This window comes from Micromys minutus (assembly GCF_963924665.1).
Source record: "Micromys minutus genome assembly, chromosome: 2".
Taxonomy (NCBI): Eukaryota; Metazoa; Chordata; class Mammalia; order Rodentia; family Muridae; genus Micromys; species Micromys minutus.
The window spans coordinates 47562025-47577268 of NC_137971.1; the positions used below are offsets into that span (position 1 = coordinate 47562025).

The window sequence follows — 15244 nt, forward strand, 5'->3', positions numbered from 1 at the left end:
ACATCTCCTGATATGGAATATCATGAGCTGCAGACTTACTGGCAGTTTAGATATCATCTGTCATTCATAGTGTCATGAATGGTTACCATGACAGCTCTCTTATACCAAACAATCTCCTAGCTATGAACCTAAAATCATTATATTTGAATGTTTAACCAAGTCTATTTTGTTGTTTCCACTGTAATTCCAGAACCTTTAAGAAATTTTCTGTTCTAATTGTCATACTTTTTAAGTCAAAAATTTATCTTACAAAAGAATTTTTTTAGGTTTTGCCCTACATTTTTAACTTTTATTTTTTATAGACTATCTCTTAAGGCCTTGATCAATATATATTCTATTTTAAATTTTTATTAGATATTCTCTGTATTCACATTTGAAATGTTATCCCCTTTGCCCACCCTGCTCCAATTACTCCTCCCCTCTACTTGTTTTCACAAAGGTATACTACCTCCCAATTACCCTTTTCATCTAAGTGTCTTCGCATTTTCATACATTGGAAAAACATGCCCTCCCTGGACCAAACACCTCTTCTCACATTGTTGCCAGACACTGCTATTCTCCACTGCATGTGCAACTATGCAACTGGAGTCATTGGCCTCTCAATGCGTGCTCAATGGTTGGTGTTCTAGTCCATTGGAGCTGTGGAGGATTTGGTTGGTCAACAATGTTGTTCTTCCCATGAGGCCGAAACCCCCTTCAGCTCCTTCATCTCCCTGCTCAGCAACCTTACTGGGGTCCCTGGGCTCAGTTGGATGGTTAGCCTCAATTATGCTTAGCTGCCTGAGTCTAGCCGAGCCCCTGAGGAGGCACTCCTATATGGTTCCTACCAGCAAGCACCTCCCAGCATCAGCTATGGTGCTTGGGCCCAATGGCTGCACATGGGCCTCTTCCTCTTCCACTTCCTCTTCCTCTTCCACTTCCTCTTCCTCTTCCTCTTCTTCTTCTTCTTTGTCTCTCTCCCTCTTTCTCCACACACACACACACACACACACACACACACACACACACACACACACACACACACACATATATATATATATATATATATATATATATATATATATATATATATACACCTTAATTTCTTTTTGAGACATTTTATTATACCCTAGAAAATAACTGAAGTGATTTAGCGTCCCATGTAGAGTATCTTGTAGTTGTGAAAAACCATTCATAGAATGAAACTGAAATATAAGTAAGTCAGACCTGTGAATTCCCTCCTGTTCATTGTGTTCTGGGGTAGTTAGTTGTGATATAGTCAAGGGAACATTTTGGGCAGATATATTGCACACTTTCCACAATTCATACTTGCTCATACCAGTTCTCTTTATTATATTCATATCACTCTATATTTTCCTTGTCTTGTTTTTACTATTACTGAAGTGCAGCAGTTGCTATAAAAATGTTCAGATGAAGTATTTTTCATAATTCAAATAGTATATTGAATAATTTCATGGTTCACAGCAGTTAGAACTCTGATGGTCCTTTTTCAAGATCATTTGCTGCAGATAGCAAATACTATTCAGAAGACAGGAAGAAAGAATGAGAAAGGAGTGAGGAGAGGGAGAGGAAAAGGAAAAGGGAAAGGAAGAAGGAAGAGAAAGAATGTAAAGTCAGAGATACACACAGTTCAGCTTTGATATCATACATGAAGCCAAATTGAAGAGTTCGTGACATAGGTATAGCAGATGGAGCTGCCAAAGAGCACCCTTGCCTTTTCTCCTTCTCTTTTTTACCTTCTCAGTGCCTAGATGCTTCAATATTAAGTTCCATAAACCCTACATCTTGGGCAGAATTATACTTTAAAGTGCTCACTTCCCTCTTCATCCCACCCTCTATTCAGTAGATGTCTCAGTTTTGCATTACTATCCATTATAGCAAAATAAAAGAACCACTGATTACAATCAACCAGTCCGGAGACTTATCTGACAAGTAGGTTTCGCATAAAGATAATCGTTAATATTCAGAGTCAGCCCATCTTAACTGCCCAGAGCATAACTTGTTTCCATGTAACAGTATCTTTCATTCCTGGATAGCCCAACGAATGAAAAAATATGGACACAGAAATTAAGAGCAGAGCAGATCTTGCTCTCCCAAATCCACACGAATCCTCCAGGTAAGCAAGGATTATTATTTTTTCCATTGAAGTTATTTATCAAGACAGAGAAATTCACAGTACTGGGCAGGCAGATGCCAATTCATAGATTTATTCACAGACTCCAGAAGATTACTGAAATTTCTTAGTGTCTTACTCTCTCAGCAGTTGGGAGCAAGGCTTTAACTTCATTTAAAAACTGGAAATATCAGATTTTCTAACATTAGAGACTTGTGGTTTTGGGTATGGGACAGGGAGTTTGGGCATACAGATCTCTTGACTCCATATCTTATGTGTGTTTTAGGGATCACAGGATTTACAAAATGATATTCATCCTGGTTGGCCCTTGTGGTGCATAGGGGATGGGATCCTGCACCCAAGATTAAAATAGGAATAGAGACTAAGCTAGCCCCTCGAAGCTATCCTCTGTGTACAATATTGTAAGCACTGACAAAAGACACACAGAGATATTTTTATGTTAAAATCTCCTTGAGGCTGACAGGCACACATATTATATATAGAGATTTTTAGGAAGGAAGTTATGAAAACCCAGGATGAACAAGAGTATGCAGCATGTTTTTTGTTCTATTATGGTCTTTGTAAACATTTGGATAATATTCAAGTGTTGATGGTTGGTTGCTTTGCTTCTCTGAGCCTTTTTCTCAGGAACTACACCAAATAGTTCAACTGCAGGATTCTCTTGAAGAACAGCTAACACATAATGCTCTGGGTTTTGAGAGTTAACATTACACAGGGAGTTAGAAGATGTATGATTAAATTTTTGTAAATTTCAGTGCACCTGACATTGAACTCTTGGAAGTGTCTCCTCCTAAAGCTCTACCAAAGAAACCAGCCTCAGCCCCACCAAAGCAGACATGGCAAACATTTTTGAAGAAAGAGTTGGAGATCCTGGGAGTGAGTGCATAGCCTTTATTCTCAACTCAAAATGCAGATTGGCTCTAGGAAAGAGTATTTAGTGGGCTGAGGGTCCTATAGCATCCTTGATGGGCAAGGAATCATTTGCACACTCTAAGAAGAGGAAGCATTTTCTCATGAAGACTTTAAGTTACTAGGTCATGAATGGAAAACAGGAATGAAGGATACAAAATGTATGATGTTAATTAAAAAGAACAATTATGTGTGTCTACCATAACTATGTAAATAAAGATGTATATGACATGTACTGATAATGTATGTTTTAGATTCTACTAGTCATAGTTCAGGATATATAATGAATAGAAGACAGATCTGTATCCCCAATATATAAAAAACAGAAGGCAACTAGATGAATCTAAGGAAAGCCTATAACACTAAAGAGATTTTTCATGTTCAGTCTCACAGAGAAATTGGTAACATCTTGAGAAAATATATCCTAACTTTACAAAATTCATGTTTCCCACAGGTAACACAAATTCTGGCTGGTTTGATATGCCTTGGTTTTGGAACAATTGTCTGCTCCGTACTTCACATTTCAGACTTTGATGATGAAGTGCTTTTATTATATAGAGCAGGCTATCCATTCTGGGGTGCAGTGCTGGTGAGAACATTTCTGTAATTGTTTCTGAAATAATGCTAGCCAGAGATTTTCTTTTAACCAAAGCCATTTAATCTTTTAATCAAATGTGTATCTCTAGCATTTCAATAATATCTACAGTTCTTTATTTATATGTGCCTAGCATCTATAAATGTAGTTTCCACAGCACCCTCCACATATATTCATTAACAAGAGCAAAAGATTCTTATCACAGTTAACTGTGACTTAAATCATTAACATACTTTTATTGACTAAAAAACTAGAGACTTTGAAACTGTAAAAGAATAAATATATAAATATTTAAGAAGTTAAGTGATTTTCCAGGACTTATATTCAAGAAAATACCCTTAACACCACCCATTAATAAAATTACATGGTAACTACATACATTATATCCATTAATAAAAAAATAAGACTGGAGATAGGCCTTAGTAGTTAAGGGTGCTTGCTGCTCTTCCACAGGACTGGAGTTCAATTCTCAGTACCATGTCATGTGCTTATGACTGCCTGTAACAATAGCTGAAGGGTATAAGAGCCTTCTCGGCCCTTCTTGGGCATTCATTCACATTGGCATATACATACACAGGCATATACACATGCTTGCACATACATTTTTTATATATAAAATATAGAGTAGTATAAAAAGGGGAGGGGAAAGACGTGTTATTCAAATGAGAACAAAGTTAACAATATTGGATGAATACAATTCCTTTTAAATATTCTACTGTCTGAAAAGCAAGTGACTGAATGAGACCACAGGTCATATAGCTTTATATATGTGAACTACACATACAATAAATAGCATATTCTGTGTATAGAAGTATAGGATTTGATAAAATTTGACTCATCGATCTATCTATTCATCTACCTATCCATCTATCTATTTATCTATGAAATATTAGCTTATATATCACCCTCAATACAACAAACCTGTTCATGATTTTGTAAGTTACATTAAGTTCCCTACAACTCTTTCTGTCTCTCTGCTACCAGACTTCTCATCTAGAAGAAATCACTATAACTGAAAATTAGTTTTCAATTTTTAGAGCATTGTAGAAATAGAATTGCATGCTACAATGTCTTATATGTCTACCTTTCTTAATTTCATATCATCATTATATATTATCTTTTTATCAATAGTTCAGTTATGAAGATGTATTTAGATCTAAGGAAACCACTGCATTGGTTTGATATGCTTCTACGAATCTAGTTCTTAGATATCTTGGTCATATGGTCAAGAATTATCTTGACATTTTTCTTGAACTTTCGATTTTTCAAGCATTTAATTTTAAAAGTAATTTATTTTATCTATCTATGTATGTGTATGTCTCCCTCTCCCTCTCTTCCTCTCTTCCTCTCTCCGTTATTCTTCTCTCCCTCCCTCCCTCCCTCCCCCCCCCCGTGTGTGTGTGTGTGTGTGTGTGTGTGTGTGTGTGTGTGTGTATGTAAGCGCATAGAGCTCGTGTGGAAGTCAGAGAAAAAGACATACTTTGTCCGGTCTTTCTTGCTACTTTGTGAGATCAATGAACTGAACTCAGGATCTGTTACAAGTACTTTTACATGCTGGGGCATGTCATAGACTCAAATACCTGCTCCTTAAGTGCCCCAGAATACAAATCTCAATTTCTTAGAGGGTGGTCTGACTTTGAGGTTTCAATATTTACTCTTATTAAATATTTGCAATTGTATAGTTTTGTAGTTAACTATATGACCATGTGCTGCATATCAGATCCTATAGCTATCTAAGGCTGACTTGAAGGAGCTGATAATGATAAAGACAGGGCACATGAACCATGCACCACAATAAATAAGACCACTGTTACAGTTGTTCAGCAGATATCACTAGCCCTTGTTACCTACCCAAGTATCAAAGTCAGCCACATAGAGGAACCATGATGAAGAGCCATAGGCCATGTAAGACCTAATTAGTGGGAGCCTGTGTACTTTTTCTTTTCCTCACCATGTAGCTCAGACTTTCCTCATCCTTACAACCTTCCTGCCTCAGGCTCCTGAGAGTTGGGATTGCAAGCATGTGCTACCACACAGCTCAGAACCTGCATTTCATAAAGACTTTCACATGGTTTATATAGGAATTGGCTTTAAGAAGTATTTTACAGGAGGTAACAAATAACAATCGCATGGAAGATTTTAGTGTATAGCCTTCTGGAATTCATTTTTATATTTTGTAGATAGGGGAAGAAGTTCACTGGAGAGCAGAGACTCACTTTGATCCCTCCCCTGTTTCCTTTTGGACAGTTTGTTTTGTCTGGATTTTTGTCAATTATGTCTGAGAGGAAAAACACGCTGTATCTGGTGAGTTGCACTCATGTTATTCATTCTTCCAAGGTAAGAAAGTGGAACTTTATGAAAGTTAAGAGAGACACACCAGGGGATGGAGAGATGGGTCAATGGTTAAGAGCACTGACTGATTTTCCAGAGGTCTCCAGTTCAAATTCCAGCAACCACATGGTGGCTCACAACCATCTGTAATGAGATCTGATGTCCTATTCTGGTGTGTCTGAAGACAGCTACAGTGTACTTATATATACTCAATCAATCAATCAATCAATCAATCAATCAATCAATCTATCTATCTTTTTAAAAATAGAGAGACACACCCACCAGTATCAACTACATTATGGAGTGTAGATGTATGCTTTTTCTCAATCCTTTTATGATGGAAAGCATTTTGCAGGATTCATTGGATAAAATCATTAGATACATAAATTGTGTTACTTAATAAGCAGTGAAATTAGATTACCTTGACACTGCTTAAAGAAATCTTTGCAGGTATTGTCCTTGTATGTATTTATAGTCTTATGTTTAGTTATGTCAGCTGAGATGACTTGAGAACATGACCAATGCTTTCAGCTATTTGTTGTTGTTGTTGTTTTGTTTTTGTTTTTAATCCTGGGGATTGAACCTCTGACCAGCAGTTTCTCACTCTGTGTTAACCGCTGAGCTACATCCTCAGCTCTCATGCTTTTCTTGAGTGTATCTCAGGGGGAAGCAGATGATTACCAGATGTGGAGTACCTTTGCAAGAGTTCCCTATGTAACTGGGGTTTTGGAGCAGCTTTGAGTTACTATACAGGACCAGCTCTGCAAGACAGATCAGTTGACCAGCTGCTGCCACACACATCCTAGGGCTGAATGTTCTATGCCATTAGGTGAGAGGCAGCCTGGGAGTAAACATCGTCAGCAGCATCACTGCAGGGATAGGAATCACTTTACTGATCCTCAATCTGAGCAATAACTCCGCTTATATGAACCATTGCAAGGATGTAACCGAAGATGATGGTTGCTTTGTGGCTTCTTTTATCACAGTATGTATTTCTTGTGAAAATACTCTGGGCCCTGTCCTAAGTATGAACACCCTTCCTTTTCCAGAGATACAGTCCTTCCTTTGGGATCTCTACCTCATAAAACAGAGTTCTATACTAGGGAGGTGATAATCTTACTCTTACTCCTGGCCATTTTCCTTAAGGTTGGACTCATCTCCTCCAGTCAGTCACCTCCCAGTCTCCTATTTATGTCAGTTTATAATGTCTGGTCCTGTGCTCCTGGGGGGGGGTTCTAAGGGAAGAGATTGGGGGTATATCAGTCTGTGACTTTTGCCTATTGGTTGGTTGTTGTTTAACAGGAACTGGTGTTGATGATGCTGTTTCTCACCATCCTGGCCTTTTGCAGTGCAGTTCTGTGTGCCATCTATAGGATTGGACAAGAATTTGAAAGTAATAAGGTCAGTAGGAAATATTGACTAATATGCTAAAGCGTTTGTGCTTTGTTCTTTTAAAACGTGCTCTGGATTTTATGAAATTATTTCCTGGAAAATTGTTTCTCAAAAACCTGGCTTTTGTATCTCATATTGGAGATCTCATCTTATACACTGAAATGCCACCAGATCACAGCACAGTCCTGTGAGGTTAGGCAAGTGGAACAGTTTTCATTGTAGAAACGGTGGGTACTTTGGAGCAGTTGCATGTGAGAAGTGAGTTATCAGCAGCGTGGGATGGAAACAGCCAACTTTTGGCTTTTCTTTTTCTGTCCTCAAGGAGCTTGTTATATGTGATATTTTCCTTTCTTTTTCCCCCAAATATGTATTTTTATTTCCCCTCTTTACTGTTCTCAATCAGCCTCAGGTTTGCTTTTTCTCTTGGTTCATGGTAACAGCTGTGTTTCTACCTGCTGCACAAACTTATATCCCTGGTGAGAATTCCCAATTCTCAGCCACTGTTACTAACTCAAATCTGACAAATGGAACCTACAACTCACCCTCTGTGTCCACATTTAGACACAGCCTAGTCATCACACTTCTTAATGACCACTGTCCTCAGTCAGAAGAGAGACCAACATTTCAGACATAGAGTAGCCTCCGTCACTTGGTCATTTACATGGCTTCTTTTGCCCCCATTGACCAGCCCATCTGATCTAGTTTCTGGATATTAAGGGTCCAGACATTTGTGAGTCATAAGAGACAAGACAAAATTCAAAAAGAAAGAAGATATACATCTACGGCAAGCCTTTTAGAAATGTAAAGTTCTGGGTAATTGATATGAGCTGTTGTTTCTCTTTATCAGGTCCCAGATGATCGTCTTTATGAAGAATTAAATGTGTATTCACCAATTTACAGTGAGTTGGAAGACAAAGGGGAAACATCTTCTCCAGTTGATTCATAAGAATCAGGGGATCCAGACAATTTGATTCACAGTATAATCCTGAAAGTCAACCTTTTTACAACATTATGGCAACGTTTCCATTTCCTCCACATTCTGTCAGTTTTTCAACTTAATATTTTTGCAGATGCCACTGTGTTAGATGCCTTTGCTCTTTGAAATCTCTCCCTTCTGTGGCTATCACTCACTCCAATTTTCTTGTTTTGTATCATGTTCTCACATACATTCTTTCTGGGAAGTCATCAAGAAACAAGTTAGCTTTTATTGTATGTCTTCTTTCATGAACAAAAGGAATATATAGAGAAATAATGGTGAGAATTTAACTAAACTTAGGTAATATTTGGCTCTTGGTTCATTTTAGAATTCTCAACAGCTATAATTGTGCACGATATTTGTGTACCATATCAAGCCTGCTGTATATATTTTAGCATGATATATACTTTTTATGTAAATATATTTTCCACCCTAAATAATAATGGGTTTTTCAGAGACCAAAATCTTTATGCAAAGACATATCATCTGACTCATGAGCACATTCACTAGCACAGATGTTGCTCAGTGGTATTTACCGATTGGTGAGGAGTAGGTAATAGAGAACAGTGTTAAATCATTCAGTCTAGTGAGATGGACAGGTAAAATCAGGAACAATATGAGTCTGTGTATCATTTAGCAAGACATGTGTGGTGAATAAAGAATAAACTGATGAATACTTGAGCTAGAAGAAAGTTGGTGGAAATGACAAGAAATGATTGTGTATAATATATGTCAGTAAATACCTACCAGACGTTTGTAGAGAATTCCATGTATGCCTAGAATCTCAGCACAAGGACAGCCTCTGTTACATAGTGAGTTAGAGGCCAGCCTGGGCTACACAAGATTGTACATCCAGGACAAAAGAAGAAATTGGTTCAAACTGTTAACACCTTAAAGGATAGTTATACAAACAGGAGTTTGATGTATTGATTGTTTGAGTCTTTAATAAAAGTGAATGAATAACATTGTGGGGGAGAGGTAAGCAATAATGTAGAAGTCTGGATGACGGAAGAGTAGCAGAAACAGATGAAATGTTGAAACTTAGTTTCAGATGTTTGTTCTGAGATGGCTATAACAGCAATCACCATTAAATGAAGAAAGTCGAGACACCAGGAGAATTATTTTGAGAAAGAATTAAGGCAGTCAAACTCTACATATCTATGGAGTTTAGAAGGGGAAAGTAAGGATCAAAGTAGAGCCTAACAATTACTCATAAAAGCATATTACATTAGGCAGCAGATGCCTATAGTGAAAAAAGTTAAACAAAGAAAAATTAACTACCAGAGACTGTACATGTTGGCTTAGGAAAAAGAAGAGAAAATAGCAATTCTAGATGAATGCAAACTCTGAAGAGGCATTTCACAAAGGGTGTGAGCAGAGGACCAGAACATTTGCAAAGGTTCCTAGAGAGCAAACTGTGATTAGGAGGTAGTATGAAAAAAAAAAAAAAAAAAAAAAAAACCAGCTGAAAATGATTTTGTTGCTGTTATTTAGATTTTTAAAGGAAACGAAAAAAGACATTGAAAAATCTGTTCAAGGGATCAGTTATTGTGTTCTGTGTGTAAGTCCAAAGTACAGACAACTTTTCTAAATCTCCATGTAAGCTCACCTCATATCTGTCTCTTCACAAAGCTACATCCTTGTTTCATAGTTACTCTACCACAGTAGTAAACAGTGCTTGTGATCTCCTTATGTGTCTTCAGATAGTGATTATACAATAAATCAGGATTAATTAACTTGATATTTGTACTAGCAAATGAAGTTGAAAGAACATGAGGGAAGTTTTGAGGAAGAAAATTGATGGTGGATATGATCATATTTCCTTGTACACATTTGTGAAGTTCTCAGGAATAAAGAAAACTCATTTTAAAAAGAACCATGTACATCAGGACAATTCATGAAATGGTGCCAAGGACAAAGAATAGTTTCTGTAGTCCACTTCCTCGATCTTTTCCCAGTACAGTTGAATGTAAATCACTCTGGAGGTAGAAAACAGGACATTGAACTACTTATCACCCATCTTTTGTTAATAGATTGGGTACTCTGGATATGATCATGTTTTACTAGGTGATATTGTTGCTAATTCAATTGGTATATGAGTCTGAGAAAGTAGCTTCTTATGGTGAACCTGGATCATTCAGAGTTACAATCAACAAGAGTCTATGACAGACAGATGGAAGGTATAAGAAATAAAATATAAACCGACAATTCTCCAAACCAGAGATGGATGCAAATTTATCAGATCTTAAATAGCCAGGAAACACTGGGCCCTGTCTTTTCCAGCAGCTGGTGCATGCTTGCTTGGGCACTTTACAGTCTGCTACATGACTGAGCTCATGTATACAGATGGAAGAGGAACTCTTGAGATCTGGCATATACATTAGATAAAATTCTGGGTTCTCAGAGTTCAGAACCTAAACCAGAAAAACAAAACAAAACAAAACAAAACAAAACAAAAAACTCTAAATAAATAAGCTGGGGGATTTGAGTAAGGGCAGTATCGGGCATTAGGAACATTGCTCTCCACAGAAGCACCCAGACAATGGTGAAGAGAGACAGCAGAGAATTCTGTTTAGGACAATAAAGGCCATGATTTTGTGCTCAACCCACATGTCAGCTCCACTGACCTGTCTCTGTGTATAATCTAAAACATTATATTCTATATATTTATATATATGCTTAAAGAGTTCATATCAATAAATATATAGAGAGCCAAAGTCAACCACTCCTTAGCTGTCTTCTTGTACACACTTAAACACCTATTTTCACACACATTTTTAAAGACTCCTGTTGTGTAATTATAATGTAGAAAACTCAAGCAGTTATTTTCTGTTCCCAGACACAAGCGTATGTGCCGATTAACATATTTATTTATTTATTTTTATTGTATGTGTATGGTATCTCTGTGTTAAGGGACATTGTACACATGTAGAGGTCAGACTGAGACATCTGGTGTCTTCCTCTATTGCTGCCCACTTCATTGCCACGAGACAGGATCACCCGCTGAGCTGGTAATGATGTTCACTCATGTTGTTTGGCTAGCCATCTTTTGGGCTCCGCGTGTCTCTACTGACCACCTGGGGTTAGGAACATTTGAAGCCATGAGCAGCTAAGGTATATTAGAGGATACTTTATTATTTTTGAAAGGAAGATCGTTTTCATTTCGTTCTTTATTCTGAGGTTCTTCTAAAATTTAGTATACATCCCATTCATTTCCTGTATGTTTACATATGCTAGGCTCTGCATAGCAGCCAAATGTCACATATATAAGACAGCTTCTTTTTTTAGAAAGCTTTTAAACTCTTTTTAACATTTAGATTTTTAATAGTTGAGGTGCCTTGAGAGATGACTCTGTGATTAAGAGCACTAGCTTCTCTTCCAGAGAATCTGGGTTCTATTTCCAGCACCTATGATATTTCATAGCCATTTGCAATTCCAGTTCCAGGTGATCTTATGTTCTTATCTGGCCTCAGTAGGTACCAGGCATGAATGTGGTTGGTAGTTATATAAGCAGGCAATATGCCCATACACATATAAAACTCAAACTACATGCATATGTTTGTGTCTGAGTGTGGGCTTGTGCATATGTGAGTACAGTGCCTTCAGAGGCAAGAAAGGGGTATCAGATCCCCTGTAGTAAAGGTATAGGCAGTTTGGAGATCCCGATATAGGAGTGGAGAATCAATTTTCCCAAATACCTTATCTATTTATCTGAAAGATTGCTGTCTTCCTCCCATAGCCATCTGAAAGCCACCAATAAGGCCTTCATGGCCTCATTCATTTCTGATACTGTGTTTTTCATTTACCATTATTATTTAGATCCCTCCCAGCTTTGTGTAAATAAACTACCCTCCAATTCTGTGTGTTTTAAAATTCCATTCTAATTTTTCATAGTCATTTAAAACTTAGTGTCATGTGGTTCCACCATCCATGGTTCTCAGTTTATTAGTGAGATATTAGTTCATTTTTACTTTAAAAATAATCTTATTTTTTTATGCCTCCTAGTATTTTGTTGAAATTTGGACAGATTGTTGGGGACTGAGAATACTCAGATAGACACGTTCTATGAGCAGAGGCAGGAAGGGCTAGGTGTGAATACCTGCTACTTGATTCACAGATACGTACTTTCCTCTATCGATGCATGGGGTGGGCTGTTTCACAGACGCTCATCTCTGGGTCTACTCTAGCTTTGACTTGCTTCTTCTCTTTCTGTAGATTGCTAGAAAGACACTTTTGCATCCTTAGCTGTTTTAACTCAAGGTACTTTTCTTTTCCATTAAAATATGTTGAGTTGAAAGATGCATCCTCAAATGTTCCAACTGAACCTCAGACTTAGGCAGGCACAACTAACATGTGGCCTTCCTAGGTATCTTATACCTCTTTCAGCTGCATTTATGACCTCCAAGCTCATTCCCATCCCTTCTGGGTGCAGATTTTTGCTTATTGATTCTCTTTTCCAGAAGATGGAGATTTACATCTATATCTTCAATCTACCTGCTTTGATTTTTCTTTCCCTGGAATAAATTTTCTTGTATTTCCTTAAAAGCAAAAAGAAATGATCTTCTGTGTCTCATGTAGGAAAAGCCTACAGAGATATGTCAATACATTTGCTCTGGATCTCCTCGTAATCATTACATTGTATTTTATTTGATTCCTGTAGGGAAAGCTTACAGGGAATTGTAAATCTCCTTTCTCTGGGTCTCTCAGTCTCCATCATGTCATGACTATTTTCAAGCATATTGTCTTTGTGGGTGTGAGCGTTGGTCCTGTATGAGTGGTCCTAAATGAACCTCTCTTCCTCTATTTTGAGGTTAATGGTGTCTTTCCTGCAGACTTCATTCTCTAAGGGGCCCATGAACCAGTCAAGACTGAACAATAGAGCTGAGAGACAGGTTAGAAGAAACCAGTGTGTTAATCACAGAAAAGTAAAAACCAAGAAGAGAATATGGAGAGGACTGCTCAAGAGACCATGGATTTAAGAAGCTCTGAGGAACCTTTATTCTTTTTTAAGATTAATCCCCTTCTTTTAGATGTGAATTGCAAAAAGAAAGAACAGAATGCTACAGGGCTAATACTTGAAGACATAAGGCTAAGGTTGGTGACATCAAGGCATGAAGTATGAAATTCTTAGGAATGCCAAATAACCAAAATGAGAACACAAAATTCTCATATCTAAATACCACACACTGAAGGAAGATAGTTATAAGAAAAGGATGTTGACCTTTAGATCAGTCAGAGATGATAAAAATCAGTAAGTAGTTGGCTTCTAACAGTGAGAAAAGATTGAAGCTATCATTAGAAGTGAGTACATCTGTCTTTTAAAAAGTTAACTAATTAATTAATTAATTTACATCTCAAGTGCTGCCTTACCTCCTGATGCCCCTTCTAGAGATTTTCCTCCCATCCTCCCTTCCCTATGCTTCTGAGTGGGTGGCTTCCTCATTATCCCCTGACCCTAGTACATCAAGTCTCTGCAGGGTTAGGCACATCCTCTCCTACTGAGGCCAGACAAAGCAGTCCTCTACTACATATGTGCCAGGGGCCACAGGCCAGCCAATGTATGCTCTTTGGTTGGTGGCATAGTCTTTAAGAGCTCCCAAAGGTGCAGGCTGGTTGACAGTGTTGGTTTTCCTGTGAAGTTTCCATCTCCTTCAGAGCCTTCAATCCTTCCCCTAACTCTTACATAAGAGCTCCAGATCTCCGTTCAATGTTTGGCTGTGGGTTTCTACATCACTTTCAGTCAGTGGTTGGGTAGAACATGGCATATATGCTGGGCTCCTATTTGCAAGCAGAACGTGGCATAGTAATTGCGCCAGGGATTGGTGTCCACCCATAGGGTGGGACTCAAGTTGAGCTGGTCACTGGTCTGCCATTCCTCCCATCTTTACTTCATTTTTGTCCCTGCATTTTTTTTCGACCGGGCCAACTTTAAGTTAAAAGTTTTGTAGGTGGGTTGGTGTCCCCATCCCTCTAGTGAGAGTCCTGTCTGACCACTGGAGGTAGTCTCTTCAGGTTCCATACCCGTACTGTTGGGCATTTTGGCTAAGGTGACCCCCTTAGATTTCTGGGAGCTTCCCTCATCTCAGGTCTCTGGGACTTCCTAGAGATTCCCCAAACCCCAGGCAGCTGCATATTTCCATTTATTCTCATGGCCCTCTGGGGCTCTCTCCTGTCTCTCTCCAAACCTGACCCTGCCCTCTCTATACCCTTCCCTCTCCCCACTCCCACTTAGATCCCTTCCTTCCTCTGCCTTCCATGACTATTTTGTTCCTTCTTCTAAATAGGATCCAAACACCCTCCCTTGGGCCTTCCTTCTTCCCTAATCTCTTTGAGACTATAGGTTGTACAGTGAGTATCCTGTACATTATGTATGCTTTTTGGGGTCTGGGTTACCTCATTAAAGATGATATTTTCTAGTTCCATCCATTTGCCTGCGAAATTCATGATGTCCTAGTTTTTAGTAGCTGAGTAATATTCCATTGTGTAAATGAACCACATTTTCTGTTGTGGGATATTTGCAACTGAGTGTCCATGGCAACAGTGGCAGCAACAGCAGCTCATCCATGCCTGTTCATGGCAAAGCTCATCCCTTCCCACACCTCATGAACATATGTGTTTTCAATACCGTTCCCCCCCCCTCTTTTATTCCCTGACAAATCTGTCCTGGATCATATGATTACACACTATAAATTGCATGCAGAACATTAGCCAAACTATTATGAGAAGTACCAACCAGATCATGCAGCCCATTTAGTATATGGTGGAATATGGAATGAGAAAGGTTCATCTGGCTTCAAAGGAACAATAAAAGAGCATGAGGTTTTAGATGATGTGTTCTAAGTTCTTATTGCTGATCCCTTCTTTCCTACCTATCAATCACTGCATTAAAACTTTATCATAGACAGGG

The 15244-nt window shown here is 38.3% G+C and overlaps 1 protein-coding gene across 2 annotated transcripts; it reads left to right on the plus strand.

The window, feature by feature from the left end:
- Nucleotides 1-2054: 2054 nt before the first annotated feature.
- MS4A2 (membrane spanning 4-domains A2) lies at nucleotides 2055-8307 on the plus strand (the record flags this gene model as incomplete). Of its 2 annotated transcripts, none has more annotated exons than XM_080912004.1 (7): nucleotides 2055-2116; nucleotides 2890-3010; nucleotides 3498-3632; nucleotides 5886-5942; nucleotides 6799-6954; nucleotides 7272-7370; nucleotides 8209-8307. In XM_080912004.1, the coding sequence occupies 7 exons, from the start codon at nucleotides 2055-2057 to the stop codon at nucleotides 8305-8307; spliced, it is 729 nt and encodes a 242-aa protein (XP_080768130.1). The 2 variants fall into 2 exon arrangements, with proteins under 2 accessions (XP_080768130.1, XP_080768131.1); XM_080912005.1 differs by having other exon boundaries at nucleotides 6910-6954.
- Nucleotides 8308-15244: the final 6937 nt, after the last annotated feature.